The following is a 24,182-nucleotide window of genomic DNA, read 5'->3' on the forward strand; positions in this document are numbered from 1 at the left end:
TCGCTTTCCTCCCTGTGTCTCTGCCAGTACCCTGATCTCCCCTCATTTCAGGGCTGAGTTTGCCATCAGCCACAAGACACAGGATGGGTTTTATGGTATAGGAGGTACACAAAAGGAGTGCCAGAAACCTCGCAGCACCAGAAACTTCAGGATACCCTGCCAAGAGACTCAAGCCAGCCGTCCCCCCTTTAAAAATACACCAAGAAGCACCATCTGAAAGGAAAATTCAGAGGAGCCCTGCTAATGGCTGTTACAAAAGTAACAAATACTTAATAAGGGGAACATAAGGGGAATCAGGCTAAAATAAAGGAACTAAAATCTCCCTTTTCCTGCCCCCTGACAAGATTAACCCCCAGGATAGGAAAGACAAAGGTCCTGGCCTGGGACAGGATTAATCCATGAAAGCAGGAAGACAGGATCCAGGGCAATCACTTTTAACTAGGCACAAAATAAACCCATCATGCTGCAGGAGTTTCAAAGGGGAATTAAGTATAAAAGGCTCACATTCACACACCCCAAGTTGCTTACAAGCCAGGAAAGCCCCAGCTGTGTCACTTTTTGCTTCTTGCTTTCCTACATTAAAATAATTCCCCTTTTGGCAGCTGGCTTCTGCATTCATTTTTTCTCAGTGTCTGTGGGGTGTCCCAGCTGGGAACCAACCTGGGAAATTTTTTCCAACAACGGAGAGACTTTTGTTTCTTATCTTTTGACCTCCCTGCCATTTTGACAGGATTTTGCTCATTTTTGAGGTGTCTGGGTTTGGTGAAAGGCCTCATATGTGGTAAACTCTTCACAAATATATCAATGTATCCTATATGGGGGGAAAATTCAGAATTAATTCCTCTCACAAAATAAGTCTGAATGAAGTGAATGTTCAAAAAAATTCTTTTCAAACATTTTTTGCATTTCTATGGTATAACAAGGATTCGGAAAAAGTCTAAATTTGATTTAAATAAACTTAATTGAATATCACTGGTATGGTTATTCACGAGATGTTATTCTGTTTTGGTATAAATATAACATTTTAAAATATACGAAGCTTTTGATTGTATTGTATTTCCTCTTGAGGAACGCAATTTTTGAGTCTCCACAGAGATTTTCTCAATCTTCACAAGATCATAGACGGTTCTTAGAGATTAAAAAGTGGAAAATCTAGAAACTGATGCTTGCTGGAGAGGCCACTTCCTTTCTAGGTAGGCAATGTTAGAGGGAACCAAACTTTCCTTCAACTTTCATGCCCATCATCCCAGACCCGCATGGAACATGACGTCCTGCGCCCTTGCAGGGTCTTCTCGCAATGCGCACAGGATCCTCTAGGGGGCTCCCTGGAAGAGTTGGGCAGCTCCTTCCTCCCCTCCCGCCTTACAAGAGAACTGAGCATGTGCCGGCCTCTTTCCCAAGTCAGTAGAGCTGCGTGCTTCCCGAGGCATTTAACGGCAATACTTGAAAGTTTGTCCTCTCTTTCTACAGTGCCCGATTCTGCCTTTGGGTCAGCCTTTCTAGCAAGCAAAGAGGCTGCAGGGAAGTCTTGGAGATCCAGACGTGAGTTGGGGTTCATTGATGGGGTGGGGGTGGGGATTATCTCCCGCGCTGGAGACTCGCATTCATCAGGCTTGGATCTTGGAAAGGGGGACGGGGAGCCAGTGGTCCCATGTTCCCCTGCCGTCCCTGTGCATGAACGGGCCAGGGAGTGAAGAAAGTAAAGCTTCGAATCCTTCGCTTTGCCCCCAGGGGGATAAAAAACCAGGGTCGCAGAGAAGATGATTTAGGTTCCATTTGGATGGGAAAAGCTCTGCGTGGGAGGGAGAGGAGGAGAGGTCGTCTTTGCAAAACAGATTTGTGCCTCCAAGTCACCCTTGACTCCTGCACAGTTTCCTGCATATTTCTTGGCCCCGTTTTGAGAAGGGGTTTCCCTCTCTTCCCGCTTCCCAGGCCGAGAGAAGCGAGCGGTGGGAGTCCCTCCTGCTGGCTTTGCATGCAAGGCTTCAACTTGGGTGAAGGTGTGCGAGGAGTTGGGAGCAAGGTGTGCAAGGACTTGTTCTTAACTATGCAGCCATATGGTATTAAACTGTCTTTTAAATTAAATTATATTCAATTATTTTTAGCCACAGAGAGCCATTTGGTTCAGTGATGAAAGCACTGGGCTTGAAACCAGAATCCAGTCCACCCTTTGGCACGAAAGCCTTCAGCCCATCCCAACTCTCAGCCCAATGTACCTCACGGATCTGTTGTGGGGAAAATAGTAAGAAGGAGCATTATGTTTAATTTCTGCCTAGAGTAATTTATAAAAATAATACAGAAGACATAAAATGAAAAACTAAATTTTTAATAAAAACTAGGAAGTAGAAATCAAAAAGGTATTTAAAAGTATTTTCCAGTATTTTGATGGACATTGACATCCTGAAGGGTTCACTGCAATTTTCCCCATTTGTAGAGAGATCAAGTTAACTAATAAGATTTCACCTCCTTCCCAGATATTGGTGGGTCCATCTAAATTTCCTTTTTTAAATTTTTTCCTTCCCTTCTGCTTTGGAGCTGTATTAGAGACCAGAGAGAAGATGGAGGGACAATACCCAGCAGATGCCGAAATTAGAAAAGGCCCTCCGGCTGCTCAGCCTTGGACCTGTGGGAGGAATCGGGCAATGAATCCTGGGCAGAAGAGCCATGAAGAGGCATCCAATAGTTCAGAGGTCCAATGCTGTCGCTTCAGAAAAGTGCAGTTCCAGGAGGGGAGCCGCCCCCGAGATGTTTGCACTCAGCTTCACTACCTTTGTCGTCAATGGCTGCAACCAGAAAAACACACCAAGGCTCAGATGCTGGACCTGGTGCTCCTGGAACAATTGCTGGCTGTGCTTCCCCCAGAGATGGCAAAATGGGTGCGGGAGTGTGGAGCAGAGACCAGTTCCCAGGCAGTGTCCCTGGCTGAAGGCTTCTTGCTGACTCAGGAGGAGGAAAACATGGAAGAAGAGTTGCAGGTGGGAGAATGTAATCATGGCAGCTCTAAAGTGGATCTGTGTGCATTTCTCAATTCCTCTCTGGCAGAATTTTCTGGGATTATTAATTCCTAAGGGCATTTGTTCTATTATTTCTATGCCCAGAAATGTATGGAAGCTGTGACTGATTATCCTAAGGGGAGGAAAGATGCACTCACATCTTCTCAAGAGCTGCTCTTCAGGGAGAACTTCCAGGAAGATCAAAGTCAAGACGCTACGCAAGGTAAGAAAAGCTCTTTCTGTGTGAGGTGAGATTTCAACATTTAGCTGATGCTTTTACTCCACATTATTGGAGTCTCTCTTCAACAAATCTGCTTCCACTATTTTTCTCATAGAGAATAGAAAGCCAACTTTGGACTTTTTAGAATCACCTCTTTGTGCTGGAGCTGAAGGATTAGCTGAACCGCTACTTCAGGTAAGGAGGAGAAACATCGGAAAAGGTCCATAAATCTTGGGTGGATTTTATTTTGTTCTAGTGTTCAATGTATAAAATTGCTGTTTCTAAGCAATACAAATTTGGTATCAGGTCACTGAACATTCTCTTTTCTGAGGTGATCCTTTGTGAGTCGTTTTCTCCAGCTGTCCTGCTTCACTATCAGATTTCATTGACCAGACTGTTGTCCTTTTCTGCCTTTTGAAAAGAATCTTTGGGACAACCATGACCTGATGATTGAGAATCTCCATAAAGATATAGAGTTCTATTGTAAACTGTTCCAACTCCTTCATGAAGGGGTAGAGTTGGGGTACATTGGTCCTTCAGAGGAATGGGAGTCACTGATAAGTACTGGATTTAAGACCCAGCTACCAATTAACTAAGAATATTTTAGTTGGTTACACCATAGGAAATACTTCTAGCGAGATCAAAAATGATTTAGTTGTCCCGGGGAGGGAGAAGAAGAGGGGGAAGAAGGCAAGGAAAAGAAGTTGTAAAAGACAGAAACAAGAAATGGAGAAACACGGAAAAGATATGAGGATTGTAACCATAAGTTTGTTTAGAGATAATGGGTGAAAATTTAATTGTAAAAGGGATTCTGCAAAGGTACATAAGATAGCTTTGTTATATTACAAATAGAAATAACTTTAGAAAATATGATGATGGATAAAATATGTATTGTAATGCAGTGGGATTGTTAATAAATGAATGAATTAAAATGATTGAGAGAATTAAAAGGGAACATTTTTATTAGTGATGATTTATAAAAATATAAGTGAGAAATATGGGCGGGGGGGGGGGGAGAATTAACTATGGAAAGTTTATAAGTGTTCCCAAGGAAGTATGATATTCAATTGAAAAGAAATGTTAAAGATGTTAAGATTTTAATGCATATTAATAATAGAATTGAATTGGAATGGAATGTGTTTTATTTACATACATACATACATACATACATACATACCGTGTTTCTCACATAATAAGGCCGGGCCTTATTTTTTTGACCCCGAAAAACCGGCTAGGCCGTCTTTTGGGGTGACTTAATTTCCCCCTTGCATCCTCGGGTGGGCGGGCGGCGACAGCTTGGATGTTGGGGAGACCTTCCGCCACCGTTAATTTCCCTTCTCCCTTGCTGCCGTAATGTTACAGCAACGCCGCGGTGTTTGGTGCAGCCACGTGCAGCCAGTCAGGGCTCCTCCCTGCAACCGGAGCCCTGAGGAGACACTTGGCTTCAGGCGCTCCTGTGGCCAAGGGCCTTCCCTTTGCCTTCGATGGTAAAGTGAATTATTTTAAAAACCTCCGCTCATCCTATCAGAGCCGGGAAAGCAAGCCGCGGGTGTTTCCTGGTTCTGCCCAGCCCGTACGGCTCTGCCGCAGCCCTGGCGGGATGAGCGGAGGTTTTTAAAATAATTCACTTTACCTTTGAAGGCAAAGGAAGGCGGCCACAGGAGCGCCTGAAGCCAAGTATACCAACAACAAAAGGCAAATCCTCAAGGTGGGCTGGAGGGAGGTGGCTACGTGCCCCCGGGCTGCTTCAATGCAAGGTCCTGACTTGCAGCATCCTGCTGTTGCCGCCGCGTCCTTTTCGCTGCCGCCTCCTCCCTCTCCGACTGCGAAACTCGTGTGCTTCGCCAAACGCTCCGAGCGAGGCGAGCTCTTTCATACATAGAGAGAGAGGGAAAGACGCCGGCGTGCTCCGAGAGGCTGGCTCTTTTCTCTAGCCGAGGCTGACAGGAAGTGCCTCCAGGGCCGTGGCAGGCAAGCCGCGGGTGTTTCCTGGTTCAGGCCAGCGCGCACAGCTCTGCCACGGCCCTGGCGGGATGAGCGGAGGGCCCGGCGGGGAGGCACTCGTTGCCTTGGTGACATTTCGGGTGCCTCCGCCGCCTCCTCGCCCATCGCAGGTGGCGGTGGCGGCGGCAAGCGGCGGCGCTTCGCTGAGGGAAAAAGAAGACAGCGCAGCCACCTTGCTTGCTTTCCCACCTGCCCGCCCCAGATGGACTCAGGAGCGGCGGCAGTGGCAGCAGGCATGCACACTCCTGCCAGCGAAGGGAGGAGAGGTGAGGAAAGAGAAGGAAGTGCGGCAGCAGCGGCTGTCACAGTATCGTCTCATAGCGGGGCAAGGCTGGCAAGCTGAGGTGGCCGCACCAGAGAGCGTCACTGCCGACCCCGTCGTGAGGATAAAGGAGCGGGATAGAGATTCAGTCAGATGTCAGCCTCGGCTAGAGAAAAGAGCCAGCCTCTCGGAGCACGCCGGCGTCTTTCCCTCTCTCTCTGTATGTATGAAAGAGCTCGCCTCGCTCGGAGCGTTTGGCGAAGCACACGAGTTTCGCAGTCAGAGAGGGAGGAGGCGGCAGCGAAAAGGACGCGGCGGCAACGGCAGGATGCTGCAAGTCAGGACCTTGCATTGAAGCAGCCCAGGGGACATGTAGCCACCTCCCTCCAGCCCACCTTGAGGATTTGCCTTTTGTTGTTGGTATACTTGGCTTCAGGCGCTCCTGTGGCCGCCTTCCCTTTGCCTTCGAAGGTAAAGTGAATTATTTTAAAAACCTCCGCTCATCCCGCCAGGGCCGCGGCAGAGCCGTATGGGCTGGGCAGAACCAGGAAACACCCGCGGCTTGCTTTCCCGGCTCTGCTCAGCTCGCACGGCCCTGATAGGATGAGCGGAGGTTTTTAAAATAATTCACTTTACCATCGAAGGCAAAGGGAAGGCCCTTGGCCACAGGAGCGCCTGAAGCCAAGTGTCTCCTCAGGGCTCCGGTTGCAGGGAGGAGCCCTGACTGGCTGCACGTGGCTGCGCCAAACGCCGCGGCATTGCTGTAACGCTACGGCAGCAAGGGAGAAGGGAAATTAACGGTGGCGGAAGGTCTCCCGATATGAAGTGCTCCACCAATGCAGGCAGCACCATATCCGGGCATGCAACAAAGTACTTCCTAACGGCAAGCCCCCCCCCACCATTCCCCCCCCCCATTTCGCATGTTTAATATGGGCCTTAATTTGGGGGGAGGGGCTTAATTTGATTTTATGCCAATAAATCATGCTGGGGCTTCCTATTGGTGGAGGCTGTATTGTTGGAGAAACACGGTACATACATACATACATACATACATACATACATACATACATACATATTCTTTTTAAGAATATAGTGTCTATTTTAAGAATGTACCAAGCAGAATTCAATTGGCAGTTATGTATTATATTGAATGCTATAATCTTAAAGCTATACATTGAAGCTTAAATAAGAGCTTGAATGGATAAAATTAAAGGATATAAAGGTGTCATACTCTAATTGGTAACTACAGGGAAAAATTTGTTTAATAAGAAAAGATAACGTGAAATTGTAACAGGACAGACAAAACTATAAATATAATGATTTAAATTGAGATAATCAAAACAAAGTTGAAAAAATTAGAAGAGGCGAAAAACTATGTAGAAAATATAAAATGGTAATAAAGATATGGAATAGAATATAAAAATGAGCATGAAATTGAGTTTTGTGTCTGTATGAAGAAGTGATAACCTGGGACCATGCTATTTTCAATAAAGATGTTTTATTTGTATTTTGTTTTTGTGAAAACCCAAATAAAATTTAAAGAAGAAAAGAAAGAAAAGGATTTAGTTGTCCCACCATCCAAAAGTGGTGAGATCTTAAGATCTTATTAATTCTGCAGAAGATGCCTATTTTGTTCACGTGATCTCTGTCCTAGAATCGGTGGAAGAAAACTAACCCATTATTCTTGGGATTATCTGTTAATAGGGAAACTTGTGTCCTTGTTCAGGGTGGTGTGTCTTTTGAAGACGTGGCTGTGTATTTCTCCGAGGAGGAGTGGTCTCAACTAGATGCTGACCAAAAAGCTCTCCGTAGAGAAGTCATGCTGGAGAATTCCAAGAATCTGTTTTCTCTGGGTAAGAAACCCTTTCTGTGGCCAGGAACGTAGAGAAGGGGCTTGAATGTTATTCCTGAAAAAAAATATTTATTTACAGTACATTCAGAAAGTATTCAGACCCCCTCACTTTTGTTCAATTTTGTTATGCTTCAACCTGTTTCTACAGTTGTTGAAATCAGTATTTTGTATTTTATGAGCAAAAAGCATTTTTTAAAAAAAAATCAATTTCTATTATGTAATAAGGGAGGCTATGCAAATTTCCATTTTTTCTTTCAATAAATTTCTTTCTTCCATAAAGTCAGTTTGGTAAAATGGTTAAGACACCCAGCTAGAAACTGGGTGACTGTGAGTTCTACTTCTGCGTAAGGCATGAATGCTGGCTGGGTGACTCAGCTCAATCCATTTCAAAAGGTTCTTGTAGAGAAAACAGGAGGAAGCAATATTGAGTTTGTCTGCTGCCTTTATTTACAAAAAATAAAGGAAGGATATATTCAGAAGGTGTTAAGACTCCCTTCATTTTTGTCAATTTTGTTATGCTGCAGCCTGATTCTACAGTTGTTCAAATTAGTTTTTTCCCCTCATTAATCTACTCTTGGGACCCAATAATGACAAAATGAAAACAACATTTTAGAGATATCTGTAAATTTATTACTTTCTAGCTTAACCTTTTGACCAAACTGACTTTATAGAAGGAGGAAATTTATTGACAGAAAAATTAGAAAACTGCATAGCCTGGCTTTTTACATAAAGGAAATTGTTGTTTGTTTTTAAAAGAAAGAAATAAACTTTCTGCTCATGAAATGCAAAATACTCATTTCATACAGAAGATGTTAGGAAGACTCTGAGGAAAAGGCTGAATGTACTGACGAAGGTTCTAGCTACCAGGATTCACTATTCCCTCCTGAACCTGGTCACTGGGTTCCTGATGGCCCTGAGCTTCTATCACCAAGACCGGATGACCTCTGAGAGGGTTGTTCCCTTCTTAGAGATATGCCCACCTGTGTACTGAGTTTGACATTAGTCTAAGTTGAGGGTGGGGAGCAATTGCCATCCAGAAATTCCCTTTGACTTTCAAAGATTCTGCTCTGCAGACAAGTGGAGATGAGACTTTTATTGAAGTTGGGAGGTGCTCGGTATGTTGCTACCCTAGCATGATACAGTGTCCAATGCACTTTGGGAGATTGTGGCACCATGGAATTGTCCAAGGTCGAATATTATATCAGGCCTGTGATCCAATCCTATTATATAGAAGTATCATTAGGGATACACTTGGAAATAGGTCTTTGTTATAATCTTAGTTTGGACTCTTCATGTTTGCCCACAAACAGCTGAAATATATTGATGATTCTTTGGCTAAATTTCAGAAGAAAAGTTTTGATTGTTCCCCTATTCTTGCTACAGTTCTCATTTTTCTTTTTCAAGGCTTTAATGGGCAAGAGAATAAGAATTGCGAAGAGGAACACCAAGTGATCCATTCAAAAGGTGGAAAAAGGAAATTTGTAGATCAGATGCAACCAAAGAGTGATGAAACAAAGCAATCACAAAGTGGAATTAAAAAAAGTCTTCCTTGGGTCAGTTGGCTTCCTAACCATACAATGATTGATACGAGAGAAAGACCATATAAATCCATGGAGTTTGGAAAGAGGTTCAATAAATCGAATCATCTCATTTCTCATAAAAAAGCACATTCAGAAAATAAACAATTTACCTGCATGGCGTGTGGAAATACATACACTTGTAAGTACTCTCTTATAATTCATCAAAGGAATCACACAGGAGAACGACCTTATAAATGCACGGAGTGTGGAAAGAACTTTATTTGTAGCAGTACTCTTAATTCCCACAAGAGGATCCACACAGGAGAAAGACCTTATAAATGCATGGAGTGTGGAAAGACATTTACTCGTAGCAGTCGTCTTAATCGCCACAGGAGGATCCACACAGGAGAGAAACCATATCCCTGCATAGAGTGTGGAAAGCACTTCCGTAATAATCACTCTCTTGTAATTCATCAAAGGAATCACACAGGAGAAACACCGTATAAATGCATGGAGTGTGGAAAGACCTTTACTTGTAGCAGTCATTTTAATTACCACAAAAGGATCCACACAGGAGAAAGACCTTATAAATGCATGGAATGTGGAAAGAGCTTTATTTCTAGCAGTAGTTTTCATCGCCACAAGAGGAGCCACACAGGAGAGAAGCCATATAAATGTGTGGAATGTGGAAAGGCCTTTAGGTGCAATTCTGATCTTACCACCCATAAAAGGATCCACACAGGAGAGAAACCATATCAATGCATGGAATGTGGAAAGAGTTTTGCTCATAGCAGTCATCTTCATCGCCACAAGAGGAGCCACATAGGATAGAAGTCATATATTTGTTTGCAGTGTGGAGAGGGCTTTAGAAATAGTGGTGATCTCAGGTCCAATAAAAGGATCCATAATCAAAACTAGAAGAAGAACAAGTCAAAGAAACAATGATTGCCTGGGGGAAGAACTTTGGATATGGGATAGATTTAGAAAAATGGCAGAAGTTATGTCAACAGCATATAAAGAGAATTTGTATAAGATGTTTTAAAGGTGGCTTTTACCCCAGCAAGAATAGCAAGGATGTTCAAGAACAAATTGGAGAAATGTTGGAAATGCCATCAGACACCTGGATCGTATTACCATATGTGGTGGACATATGTGTGGAAGCCAAAAGATACTGGACTAAAATTCATACATGGTTGGAAAAAATGACAAAACATATCGATTTGAAACCAGAGATATTTTTATTGGGTATCTTGCCTGAAGGATATAGTAAAGAATTGACATATTTGATTGTTAATATTTTGACAGCAGCTAGAATAGTATTTGCGCAAAATTGGAAAAATGAAAAAGCTCCAATAGAACAGAAAGTGATGAAGAAAATAATGGAATGTGTGGAAATGAGTAGATTGACATTTGCGATTAGAGAGCAAGAAGAAAAAGAATATTATAAAATATGGGATTTATTTTATACATGGTTAGACAAAAAAAAATAGAGAAATACAATATAATATAATACAAATATAATAGTTAAGATAAAAAGTAATGAGTGATACGTTATAAGCGATTAATATGATATGTTTGATTATATAGAAATGAATATAAATCAGGCTTTATAATAGTTGAATCTTGCCTGGAAAAAAGTTATATACGATATGAATAGTAACATAAAAACAGGATGAAATGACTGCTGATATTGTGCACAAGAGATATGTACCAACCGACACAGTGTATAATGGAAAGAAGATTTTATTCAATGTTGTATGTTTAATGTTTATGTTTGTTGTTTAAAATAAAATAAAAAATAAAAAAAAAGGATCCATAATATCTCTCTGAAGTTAGGGATACTCGGGAGAATGAGAGTGAAAGACTTTTGGTTTATTGATAATCAAATAAATAAAAATAAAAGAATAATATGAAATTAAAAACTACTTCAGAAAATAAAATCAGTTTCTCCTTATAGATAGACAGAGGTGAGATCTGGCTCTAGGATTGGTGGATCATAATACTCACAAATCATGGAAACTTATGTGATGAAAGGCCTCATAATATGTGATAACTCATCACAAATATATCAATGTATCCTGTATGGAAAAATCTTCGGGATGAAGAATTCCTCACCCAGAATGAGGGGAAGCCCATGAAATGCATATTCAAAAAAACTTTTTTCAAGCATTTTTTGGCTTTCGGTGGTATGACAAGAATTAGGGAAAAAAAACTCAATTTGATTTAAATAAACTTAATTAAATATCACTGGTATGGTTATTCATAAGATGGAATGAAAATTAAAAATACACGACACTGAATTAATGGAGTGTGGGAAGAACCTTGCAAGGAATAATACTTTTACTTGCCATAGAGGTATCCATACACAGGAGAAACCATATCAGTAAAAGAAGTGTGGAAAGAGCTTCAATAGAAATCCAGGTAGTTCTAGGTGTATGATTGCAATTGAGTCTCAAATTCTGTTGCTAAGTGAAACAGTTAAGTGTGTATTGCCCCATTTTATGATGTTTATGTAATAAATTTTACTACATAAAATTATTTCATGTAATGGAGGCTATGCAGCTATCCAATTTTTCTTTGAATAAATTACCTTATTCTATAAAGTCAGTTTGGTCAAATTTTTAAGATAACAGATCAGAGTTGGAAGGGACCTTGTAGGTCATCTAGTCCAACCCCCCTCCCAAGCGGGAGACCCATTTCTGACAAATGGCAGTCCAATCTCTTTTTGAAAGTCTCAAGTGATGGCGCTCCCACAACTTCCGCGGGCAAGCTGTTCCATTGGTTGATTGTTCTCACTGTCAGAAAGTTTCTCCTTATTTCCAGGTTAAATCTCTCCTTGTTCGGTTTCCATCCATTATTCCTTGTCTGGCCTACAGGTGCTTTAGAAAATAGCTTGACCCCTTCCTCTTTATGGCAGCCCCTCAAATAATGGAAGGCTGCTATCATATCTCCCCTGGTCCTTCTCTTTACTAAGCTAGCCAAGCCCAGTTCCTGCAACCATTCATTGTATGTTTAAGCCTCCAGTCCCCTAATCATCCTGGTTGCTCTTCTCTGTACTTTTTCTAGAGTCTCAACATCTTTTTTATAATGTGGTGACCAAAACTGGATGCAGTACTCCAGGTGTGATCTTTCTAAGACTTGATAGAGTGGTATTAGTACTTCCCTTGATCTTGACTATCCCTCTGTTAATACAACTTAGGATTGCATTAGCTTTTTTGGCTGCTGCTGCACACTGCTGGCTCATATTTAGCTGGTTGTCCATTAAGACTCCAAGATCCCTCTCACGGTTACTGCTATTGAGCCTGGTTTCACCCAGTCTATAGGTGTACTTTTGGTTTTTCTTGTCTTAAGTGTAGGATTTTACTTTTCCCTACATTGAATTCATTTTGTTAGATATGGCCCAGTGTTCTAGTCTGTCAAGATCCATCTGGATCTTGAGCCTATCTTCTTGGGTGTTAGCTATTCCTGCCAGCTGAGTATCATCTGCAAATTTGGTAAGTTCCCCTTCTATTCCCTCATCTTAAGTCGTTAATGAAGATATTGAAGAGTACTGGGCCTAAGACAGAGCCTTGTGGCACCCCACTGCTTACTTCCCTCCATGTAGACTTAAACCCAGCCAGTTGCGAGTCCATTTAGTGGTGGTGCTATCTATTCCACTTTTTTCTAGCTTCCGAAGAAGTAGGTTGTGGTCTACTTTGTCGAATGCCTTGCTGAAATCTAAATATGTCAACAGTATTTTGCTGGTCTACTAATTTAGTCACTGTGTTGAAGAATGAAATAAAGTTTTTAAAGTTTTAAAAAACAATTTTATTTTAATATTTTTTATTTAAAAAAAGAAGAAGAATTAAATAAGATTGGTTTGGCATGATCTGTTCTTAACAAACCCGTGCTGACTGCTAGTTATTACTTTACTTATTTCTAGATGTTGGCAGATCTGTTATTTTTTATTATCTTTTCCAGTATCTTCCCAGGTATTGATGTTAGGCTGATTGGTCTATAGTTTCCTGGGTCTGTTTTTTTTCCTTTTTTGAAGATGGAAACCACATCAGCTCTTTTCCAGTCCTCTGGTAGTTCCCCAGTGCTCCAGATACCATGCTAGAAACTGGGTGACTGTGAGTACTAGTTCTGTGTTAGACATGAATGCTGGCTGGGTGACTTTGGGCCAAAACTTTCTCAGTTGAACCCATTTCTCAGGGTTCTTGTAGGGAAAACAGGATGAGGAAGGAATATTGTCTGCTGCCTTTATTATTTATACTGTATAAAATGAAGGGGAAGATACATAGTGTATTCAGAAGGTATTCAGTCTCCTTTCATTTTGTCAATTTTGTTATGCTGCAGGCTGATTCTACAATTGTTGAAATTAGTTTGTTTCTCTCATTAATCTGCACTGGGTACCCCCAATAATGACAAAGTGAAAACAAAATTTTAAAAATGTGTGTAAATTTATTAGTTTCTAGCCTGGTATCTTAACCATTTGACCAAACTGACTTCATGGAAAAAGGAAATGTATTAAGAAAAATTAGAAAATTGCATATCCTGACTTTTTGGATAAAGGAAATTTTATTTTATTTTGAAAATAACTTTCTCCTCATGAAATGTAAAATAAATAGTTTTTATACAGAAGGTATTAGGAAGACTCTGAGGAAGAGGCTGAATGTACTGAGGAAGGTTCTGGCTACCAGGATTCACTATTCCCTCCTGAACCTGGTCACTGGGTTCCTGATGGCCCTGAGCTGCTATCACCAAGACCGGATGACCTCTGAGAGGTTTGTTCCCTTCTTAGAGATATGCCCACTTGTGTACCGAGTTTGGCATTAGCCTAAGTTGAGGATGGGGAGCTTTTCATCCAGAAATTCCCTTTGACTTTCAAAGATTCTGCTTTGCAGACAAGTGGAGATGAGTCTTTTATTGAAGTTGGAAGGTGCCCCAGCATGATATGGTGTCCAATACACTTTGGGAGTTTGTGGCACCATGGAATTGTCCCAGGTCAAAGGTTAAATCAGGGCTGGGATCCAATCCTATTATAGGAGGATCATTAGGAATACAGTTGGAATTGGGTCTTTGCTATAATCTTAGTTTGGACTCTTCATGTTTGCCCACAAAACAGCTGAAATATATTGATGATTCTTTTGCTAAATTTCAGAAGAAAAGGTTTGATTGTTCCCCTATTCTTGCTACAGTTCTCATTTTTCTTTTTCAAGGCTTTAATGGGCAAGAGAATAAGAATTGCAAGGAGGAATGCCAAGCGATCCATTTGAAAGAGGGGGGGAAGGAAATGTGTAGATCAGAAGCAACCAAAGAGTGATGAAGCAAAGCAATCACAAAATGGAATTAAAAAAAGTCTTCCTCGGCTCAGTTGGCTTCCTAACCATACAGCGATTGATATGGGGGAATGACCATATAAATCCATGGAGTTTGGAAAGAACTTTAATAAATCTGATCATCTCATCTCTCATAAAAAGGCACATTCTGAAGAGAAACGATTTACCTGCATGGAGTGTGGAAAGACCTTCTCTTATAATTACACTCTTATATGATCCACATAGTAGAATGACTGTATAAATGCATGGAGTGTGGAAAGCGTTTTAGGAAGAGTAGACATCTAACCTCCCATAATAGGATTCATCTTATAAATGCTTGGAATGTGGAAAGACCTTTACTCGTAGTAATGATCTTCATTTCCACAATTTGATCCACACTGGAGAGAAGCCATGTGGGAACTATGATTCTTTGTTCTTTGTGTACATGCTAGGACAACGGAGCCTTCTGGTGGTTGGCTGGAACACGAAGCAAGGAGCATGGACAAATTGTTGCCATTTCTAAACCAGGACTGTAGCAAACTTAAACTTTACAGCCTTGTATGCTTATGCGAATGATCAGTGCACGTTGTGTGATGTAATGCGTTTGTGATAGGACGTTAACAAAAATTGCTACGTTAACAAAGATTGCTTCTAATAAAAGAGGGTTTCGGAGTTTGCTCTGGGCTCTCATCCTGAGACAACCTTGCGTTGTGTCTTCTTTCCATGAGAGACCACCACAAGTGGTGACCCCGACGTGATCTGCTGTGGGCAGATACGGGTTCTGCTCTTCTGTACTTATTGCCTGGAAGAGGCAAAGGTGCGCACCATAATTGATAACTGTCGCAGGCGACGATTATCTTCGTAAGTATGGGAGGAAAACTGTCACAACATCAGGAGGAGTATATTACAGAGTTGTTGAAGTTAGTCAGAACCAATTTCTTTATCTTTAGTTCTTCTGGTAAGGAAAAAATTTGTCACGATCCAATGTTAAATTGTTAATGCATACTGTATGGATACAGTGTCCATGGTACCCTGAACGAGGTTCCTTAAAATTGGAAACGTGGAGACAGATTGGCAATGTTCTCCACGATGAGCCTCGAGCTGATTCAGAAGTTTTAACTTATTGGAAGATGGTTATTACTGCTTTAGAAGCCCAGCAACAGCCATTATTGAAACCATTATTGGACCCACCTCCGTATCAAAATAAGGTAGTCTTGTGTCCGCCTGTCTCGAGATTGGAAGATGTGGTATCTCCCCCGACAGCTCCTAAAAATCCATCAGGAGATGTCAAGGTGGGAAATCCTAAAATAAATACACCCCATGCTGGGCGAGTTCAAGCAGCTATGCAAGCAGCTTTTCAAGCAGGACAGCTGGAGGGGGAGGAGATTGACTCCATGCAATTGTTTCCCGTTCAGAGGCAAGTTGATAATGTAGGAAATTTACAGGCTGTCTGGAATCCACTGCCTTTATCTCTTTTACGGGAAGTAAAGAAATCTGTGAAAGAGTTTGGCATACAAAGTCCATATGTCCAGGGTTTGCTTCACAGTCTGGGGCAAGCTCAAAAGATGATTCCGCAAGATTGGAAAGACTTAATGAGAATGACTCTGAACGGGACACAATACGTGGTATTTGATGCAGAATATCAAAGAGAAGCAATTAACAGAGGAAATAATTCAGGGGGTTTGTATACACCTGATCAAATCTATGGGGCAGGGCAGTTTGCAACTGTGGAGCAGCAGGCAACAAATTTGCCTGATCACTGCTTCCCGGTTGTTATGACTGCTGTTATGGGAGCGCTGAGGCGAGTGGAGGAGGCAGGAGTGCCTACTAAATCTTTTTCACAAATTAAACAAGCAGCTGCCAAGCCATATGCAGATTTCATTGAGAAGCTCCAAAATGCCATTCAGCGGCAAATCTCTAATCCGGAAGCTGCAAAGGAACTTTTGATGAAATTGGCAGTGGAAAATGCAAATACAGATTGTAAGCGGGTTTTGCAGCCTTTGGTCGCGCGGGGGGAGGCAACCTTGGCAGATTTGATTAAAGCTTGTGCTGCAGTAGGTTCGCAATCTTATAACATGGAGACCTTGGCTGTAGCTTTGCAAAAGGGTTTTAAACCTACTGGGAATTGTTTCAACTGTGGGAAGCCTGGGCATTTCAAAGCACAATGCCGGGCCCCAGGGGGAGGTGCTGCTTTTTTTCGGAAGAAACTTCCACAGCGGAACTCAAATCCTGGGGCAAGTCCAAAAACAGTATGTCCCAAGTGTAAAAAGGGTTTCCACTGGGCGAATCAGTGCCGCTCTCAGGCTGCGCCTTCGGGAAACTGATAAGGGGGTACGCAGCTAACCCTGCTCCAAAGGTTGCACCTGTGCTCAATGCATCACCAGCGACTACAGGAAGTGCTGGTTTGGACTTACAAATGTTAAAAGATATCATTATAACTTTTCCAAATCAAGTTTATATTGAGGACACCCATTTAAAGGGCCCCCTTCCTCCGCAAACGGTAGGATTGGTCTTGCCTCGTTCCTCAGCTTCTAAGAAAGGGTTTTTTTGTGATTCCAGGGGTTATTGATCAGGATTATATAGATATTATAAAAATTCAATTTTATTCAGATGTACCTGCTAATCTTGCAGCTGGAGACTCCATTGCACAATTGATAGTGTTACCCTATACTCCAATTAATCCGTTGGTAGAGAAGCCTCAGATAGGGGGTTTTGGCTCTACAGAATGTTGTTCAGAGCTATTGGCTTTAGTGAAAAATATTAAACCATCTCAGCCCAAGTTAAATTTTCTAATAGAAGGGAAATTGTTTTCCGGTGTTGTAGATTCTGGAGCAGATGTTTCAGTAATTCGGCAAGAAGAATGGCCCAAAGAGTGGCCTACGGAAGATTCTCCGGCTGTAAGGGGGGTAGGAGGTATGCAATTTGCTAAAAGTAGTGTTAAATGGCTTGTGGTTACCCATGAATACAGGAGGCCAGGGGCAATTCAGGCTGTAATTCAGCCACTGGTAATGCCTTTGCATGTCAATTTATGGGGCCGTGATTTGCTTTCTCAATTTGGAGCTACCATAACTTTGCAGGATTGAAATGCTAAAATTAACTTTATTGTCCGAGGTTCCTGTGTGGGTGGACCAATGGCCTTTAACCACTGAGAAATTGTATGCTGATGGTGGGAAGCATTATGGAGCCTGTGTTTGGCAGCAGGATGGTAAATGGGTCACAAAAATTACACCCCTTCAAACCTCTCCGCAGCGTGCTGAATTGGCTGCGGCTATCTTGGCGTTGCAGCACTTTTCTTCACAAAAATTTAATCTTATAGTTGATAGCTTGTATGTTTACCAAACCTTAATTAACATAGAGTTTGCCTATCTCTCTCCTTCTACTGACAACAACCTGCTTAGCTTATTTCTTACTTTGCAGCAGCTTATGCAACAATGTGTGTATCCTCTTTTTGTTGCTCATATTCGAAGTCATCAGCCTTTTCCGGGTATTATCCAAGAGGGAAATAATGCAGCTGATGCCGCTGCAACCTCGCAAAATTCCTGCTTAACCATGGCAACCTTAACCCCATGGGATAGTCATAGTTACTTTCATCAGAATAAAAAGGCATCAAACAGTTTCGCCTTCCTGCGGAGGAGGCTGCAGCTATTATACAACAATGTCCTACGTGCAGCTTACAAGCAGCTGCTCTCCCTCAGGGTGTCAACCCCAGAGGGACACAATGCTGCCAGCTGTGGCAAATGGATGTCACCCAGTATCCTGGGTTTTCCCCTTGGAAATATTTACATGTTTCAATTGACACTTATTCAGGTTTCATAATGGCTACCCCTCAAAGGGGCGAAGCCACAAAGCATGTTATTAATCATTGTTTGTGTACCTTTACTATTTTGGGCACCCCTCAGGAGCTGAAGACTGATAATGGGTCTGCATACACTAGTTCGGCTTTTGCCACCTTTTGTTCCACCTGGAACATAGTGCATAAATTTGGCATTCCTTACAATTCCACAGGTCAAGCTATTGTGGAGCGCGCTAATCAGACTCTCAAGCGCGCATTGGACAATCAAAAAACAAAAATAGGGGACATGGGGCATGGATTGCCAGGGTTACAAAATACCTTAAATATTGCATTATATACTTTAAATTTTCTCAACTTGACTGGTACACCAGCCACTACGGCGGCTAGCAGGCATTTTTCTTCTTTCCCTTCTGCAGGAGGCGCGAGGCCACTGGTGTTATACAGAAAACTACCTGACCCCACTTGGAGGGGGCCAGCTTCCTTGATAATGTGGGGTCGTGGCTATGCAGCAGTTGAAGACAAGAATGAAGTCATTTGGGTTCCTGGTCGTCATGTCCGCCCTTATCACAAGCCAGAAGTGTAAAGGGGAGAACCATGGGATGTGGGGAAAAAACTCTTATATTAAGGATGTGTCTCGAATTGCTCAATTGGAGAACAAAACTGTTTGCTGGGTATGTATGCATATGCCTACACATAAAACCGCAGGATTGCCATTGGTAGCTGTTCCTTTGAACGAGTCGCAATGGAAGAACATTGATTTTTCTAGTTATCAGGTGTTACAAGCTGCGGATGAGAACATGACCATGATTCCATTGGGCAGCAGTATACAAGAAACTGCTGGGGTATGTTGGACTCATAACATCAGCCATGGAAATTTAACAGATCTTGGTCGATATCCCCATTGTAATTACACATTGACAATACAGAATACAATGCGCAATAACACATTTTTAAATAACACTCTTAATGTATTTGCGCACAACTTTACTGGACATGACTGTGCTGCGCTAGTCACTGGGAATTGCCCTCGGATACAGAATGACTGTCTAACAAGTGTAACCACGGGAGGCAACCCGTTTCTTTGCAATATGATTTCAGGACTTGCTCAGCTTATTTTCTCCCAGGACAACAAGACTGTAAATATCATCGGTCAGGATTTGTGGCTGTTGTGCACAAGGAGGGGTTTGTGCTGTGATACATGCACACTGCTGCATGTATATTACTGATTCATCCCCTAACATCACGGCCACTATACAACACATGGAGGAATCCATTAGAGAGAATACTTTGCTGAATTATGGGGTCCCTTCTGATTTTTGGTCTTTCTTTTGGTCCTGGCTTCCTAATTCTGCTTGGCTTCGATCTATGATTATAGGCATTATAATTGTTGCTGTATATTTCATTTTCCTTTGTTGCTGTATTCTATGTCTCCCTGGACTGCTAACGACATGTAGAGACGTGACAAAGCCCTCGAGGGATCAGTTCCTATTGTCTGCAAAAACCTACTGAGGACTACGTTGGCATGAAAAAACAAAAACAGGGGAGATGTGGGAACTATGATTCTTTGTTCTTTGTGTATGTGCTAGGACAACGGAGCCTTCTGGTGGTTGGCTGGAACACGAAGCAAGGAGCAAGGACAAATTGTTGCCATTTCTAAACCAGAACTGTAGCAAACTTAAACTTTACAGCCTTGTATGCTTATGCGAATGATCAGTGCACGTTGTGTGATGTAATGCATTTGTGATAGGACGTTAACAAAAATTGCTACATTAACAAAGATTGCTTCTAATAAAAGAGGGTTTCGGAGTTTGCTCTGGGCTCTCATCCTGAGACAACCTTGCGTTGTGTCTTCTTTCCATGTGAGACCACCACAAAGCCATATCAATGCATGGAGTGTGGAAAGGGCTTTACTTATAGAAGTCATCTTAATGCCCACAAAAGCAGCCATGCAGGAGAGAAGCCATATAAATGTGTGGAATGTGGAAAGGGCTTTATATGGAATTCTGCTCTTAGCACCCATACAAGAATCCACACAGGAGAGAAACCATATCAATGCATTGAGTGTGGTAAGAGCTATACTTGTAGCAGTAGTTTTCATCACAAGAGGATCCACACAAGAGAAAGACCTTATAAATGCATGGAGTGTGGAAAGAGCTTTGCTCGTTGTCATGGTCTTAATTACCACAAGAGGAGCCACACAGAATCGAAGTCATATAAATGTTTGCAGTGTGGAGAGGACTTTAGAAAGAGTTGTGATCTCACGTCCCATAAAAGGATTTATACGGGAGAAAAAACCATATGAATTCATGGAGTGGAGCTTTTTAAGAAGCCACACTTTTACTCGCCATAGAAGCATCCACACTCGGGAGAAGCCATATCAATAAAAGAATTGCAGATAGAGCTTCAAAAGAAATCCAGATAGTCCTCAGTGTATGACTGCAAGTGAACCCTAAGTTTCTGTTCCTAAGCGAGACAAGTGTGTTTTGCCCCATTTTATGAGTTTTATTGCCACATTGTTAGTGAATCACTGTAGTTGTTAAGTTAGTAACACTGTTATAAAATGAATCTGGCTTCCCCATTGGATTTGCTTGTCAGAAGCTCTCAAAAGGTGATTGTATGATTCAGAGACACTGCAACTGTCAATTTGATCAGGTGACCTTGGGGATATTGCAACGGTAATAAATGTGGAAAATTTTTCATAAATTACGTTTTTCAGTTTTGCTTGTAACTTTGAACAATCAGTAAATGAACTGTTTTAATTCGACAACTCACTATAGTTGTCTAAAATCTCATACATGTGAGTAATAATTCAAATAAATTATATACCTTCTTAGATATGCATGCATAAATTGTTTTTCTAGTGCAAGTCAGAACAAGGTGAATCCCAAATCCTGCTTGTTGTTGCCTCAATACTTCTGTTGGGCTAAGTATCTGGGCCGAGCCCCTTCTCTGGCTGTTTTGCGTTTTCCATCCCAGCTCGTCTGAGGAAGTCTCAAAAGTGAGAGGTCTCATTTCTCAGACTATCATTTTGGTTTTTTTCCTTATTTATCTTTAATCCTGCAACCTCTCTGTACTCCTCTAATTTCTCGATGAGTCTTGGGCCTGATTTCAATGGCTCCTCTAAGATGGAAACTAGATCATTTGCACATGCTTGTAGTTTATACTTTTCTCTTTTGATTTCCATTCCTTTGATTTCCTCATCTTGCCTGATGTTTCTAGTTAATACTTCCAGTGTTAAGATAAATAATATGGAGATAGTGGACAGCCTTGCCTTATACCTTTTCTTATTGGAAAATTTTCAGTTACCTCACTATTCCACAATCACTTTAGCTTTCTGATTTGTATATAGAATAGAATAGAATAGAATAGTTTATTGGCCAAGTGTGATTGGACACACAAGGAATTTGTCTTGGTGTAAATACTCTCAGTATTACATAAAGAAAAGGTACATTCGTTAAGAATCAAGAATCATAACATAAAACACTTAATGATAGTCATAGGGTACAATTAACAATCAAATCATACTAGGAAACAGTTAATATAAATCGTACGGATACAAGCAACAAAGTTACAGTCCTACAATCACAAGTGGGAGGGGATTGGTGATGAGTGATGAGAAGATTAACAGTAATAGTAGTGTACACTTTGTAAATAGTTGAACAGTGTTGAGGGAATTATTTGTTTAGCAGAGTGATGGCTTTCGGGAAAAAACTGTTCTTGTGTCTAGTTGTTCTGGTGTGCAGTGCTCTATAGCGTCGTTTTGAGGGAAGGAGTTGAAACAGTTTATGTCTGGGATGTGAGGGGTCTGTAAATATTTTCACAGCCCTTTTTTTGATTCGTGCAGTATACAGGTCCTCAATTGAAGACAGGTGGGTAGTAATTGTTTTTTCTGCAGTCCTAATTATCCTCTGAAGTCTGTGTCTTTCCTGTTGGGTTGCAGAACCAAACCAGACAGTTATAGAGATTTAGATAATAGACTCAATAATTCCTCTGTAGAACTGTATCAGCAGCTCCTTGGGCAGTTTGAGCTTTCTGAGTTGGCACAGAAAGAACATTCTTTGTTGTGCTTTTTTGATGATGTTTTTTATGTTAGGTGTCCATTTTAGGTCATGTGATATGATAGAACCTAGAAATTTGAAGGTCTCTACTGTTGATACTGTGTTGTCTAGTATTGTAAGAGGTGGTAGTATGGGAGGGTTTCTTCTAAAGTCTACCACCATTTCTACGGTTTTCAGTGTGTTCAGTTCCAGATTGTTCCGGTTACACCACGAGGCAAGTTGTATAACCTCCTGTCTGTATGCAGATTCATTGTTGTCTCGAATGAGACCAATCACTGTTGTGTCATCAACAAACTTCAGTATTTTAACAGATGGATCATTTGAGTCATTAGTATATAGGGAGAAGAGAAGTGGAGATAGCACACAGCCTTGGGGGGGGGGGGGGGCTGTGCTGATTGTAGAGGTAACACATTCATAAATTTATCTCTAAAGTCCAAATATCTTAACTGGTGTAGCATGAATTGCCAGTTGACATTATCAAACACCTTTTGAGCATCTAGGAACAACAATGCCAATTGCTTTTCATTATGTGCTTTGTAGTGTTCCAATGTATCTAATATTACTCTCATATTATTTCTTATCTACCTTTTAGGTAGAAAACCATTTTGATCAGGGAGTATGTGTATGAACTCCTTCAAGAATCTCTTCAGCCTTTCTGCTGCTATTGTGGCAAATATCTTGTAGCTCTTTGTATATTTCTGTCGGGAGCCCATCTGGGCTTGGTGTTGTGTTGGTTTTTTGTTTTTTGATCGCCTCTGCTAATTCTGTTGTAGTTATTTTCTCATTCAGCATAGATTTCATTATTTTTGGCACTTTAGGTAAATTAGCTTTTCCCAGATATTGTAGTATTTTCTCCTCTGCCAAAGTGGAAGTTTTGATGGCCATCGATGAAGAAGTACATAGAAACCTATGTGGCCAGCTGTCCTGTGTACTTCAGTTAAGAGGCTGCTGTCAACCCTGAAGTGAATCTGGCTGAGATCATCTTGGAGGCTTTAGTGTTGCCACAAGGGAGAAGGAGGGGGGGGAAATAGTTAGCTGGGGATTTGTAGTCAAAACAGAGTTTTCCTGTGGGAACCAACGATAATCCAACAGGTGGCTGAGGAAAGGAGGAGTTAAGTAACTAAGCAACCGGCCAGCACTTTGATTGGACAATGTGACTGATGACTTGGGGGAAGGGGGAATTTTTATTTTTTTAATTAGGTGAAAACCGCAGGAACCTTCAGAGTCAGTTTTCACCAATTGCGCCAATATTAAATGTCCAATTAATCGTTCCTTGAGGAATCTACATGCCTTGGAGCTCTGTTTTCTTTGGGTACCTTACTTGGAGGCTGCCCAGTAAGCCTCCAGGACTGTTGCAAACTGTGGCCAGCTACATGGCTCCCTAGAAGACAATGTCTATGGACTTTATTGTGGAACTATCAGAGAGTGCTGGGAAGACTGTGATCTGGGTTATTACGGACTTATTTTCCAAACAAGCCCACTTTGTGATGTGACTTAGGATCCCTTCTGCTTGATCCTTGGCTAGACTGTGTATAGTACATGTACCGATAGTATGGTGTTCAGAAATGCATAATCTCAAATCAAGGAGGTTTTATTGACCCTGCCAAATCAAGACTAGCTGCCCCCATGTTGTTCAAGGAGAAGAAAGATGGAGGGTTGAGATAGTGTGTTGACTTTAGAGGGGTGAACACCATATGCATCAATACATGTACCCTCTCCCCCTTATGAAGGACTTATTGAACCACCTGTCGAAGGGCAAGATATTCACCAAGCTAGATCTCAGGGAAGCTTACTACCAGGTCCCGCATCAAAGAAGGAGATGAGTGGAAAACTGCTTTTAACTGCCCTCTGGGTAGCTTCCAATTTAAAGTCATGCCTTTCAGACTTCAGGGGGTTCCTGCAGTGTTTATGCAGCTCATCAATGAGGTGCTACACCCGCACCTTTACCGGGGGGTTCTTGTGTACCTGAATGACATCTTTATCTTCAGCGAAACCATGGAAGAACATGTTCAATTGGTCCGACAGGTTCTAGAAAAACTTCTAGCCACCAAATTATATGTGAAACTCTCAAAATGCGAATTCCACAAAGAGTCGCCAGACTACTTAGGCTACCGAATATCCAACCTGGGGATTGAGATGGACTCTGGAAAGGTGAAAGCGGTGCTGGACTGGCAACCCCC

General features: G+C 41.7%; 1 protein-coding gene across 1 annotated transcript; it reads left to right on the forward strand.

Moving 5' to 3' along the window:
• Positions 1-2,063: 2,063 nt before the first annotated feature.
• On the forward strand, positions 2,064-20,463 carry LOC113428049 (uncharacterized). Its single transcript, XM_087953367.1, has 6 exons — positions 2,064-2,975; positions 3,099-3,216; positions 3,329-3,408; positions 7,206-7,332; positions 8,736-9,678; positions 19,814-20,463. Exons 1-6 carry the CDS (start codon positions 2,559-2,561, stop codon positions 20,244-20,246), a joined length of 2,118 nt encoding a protein of 705 aa, XP_087809493.1. The 5' UTR covers positions 2,064-2,558; the 3' UTR covers positions 20,247-20,463.
• Positions 20,464-24,182: the final 3,719 nt, after the last annotated feature.

The sequence above is a fragment of the Notechis scutatus genome, chromosome 2 (assembly GCF_049901735.1).
Source record: "Notechis scutatus isolate UNSWTSFEM ecotype Mainland chromosome 2, rNotScu1.2, whole genome shotgun sequence".
Lineage (NCBI taxonomy): Eukaryota > Metazoa > Chordata > Lepidosauria > Squamata > Elapidae > Notechis > Notechis scutatus.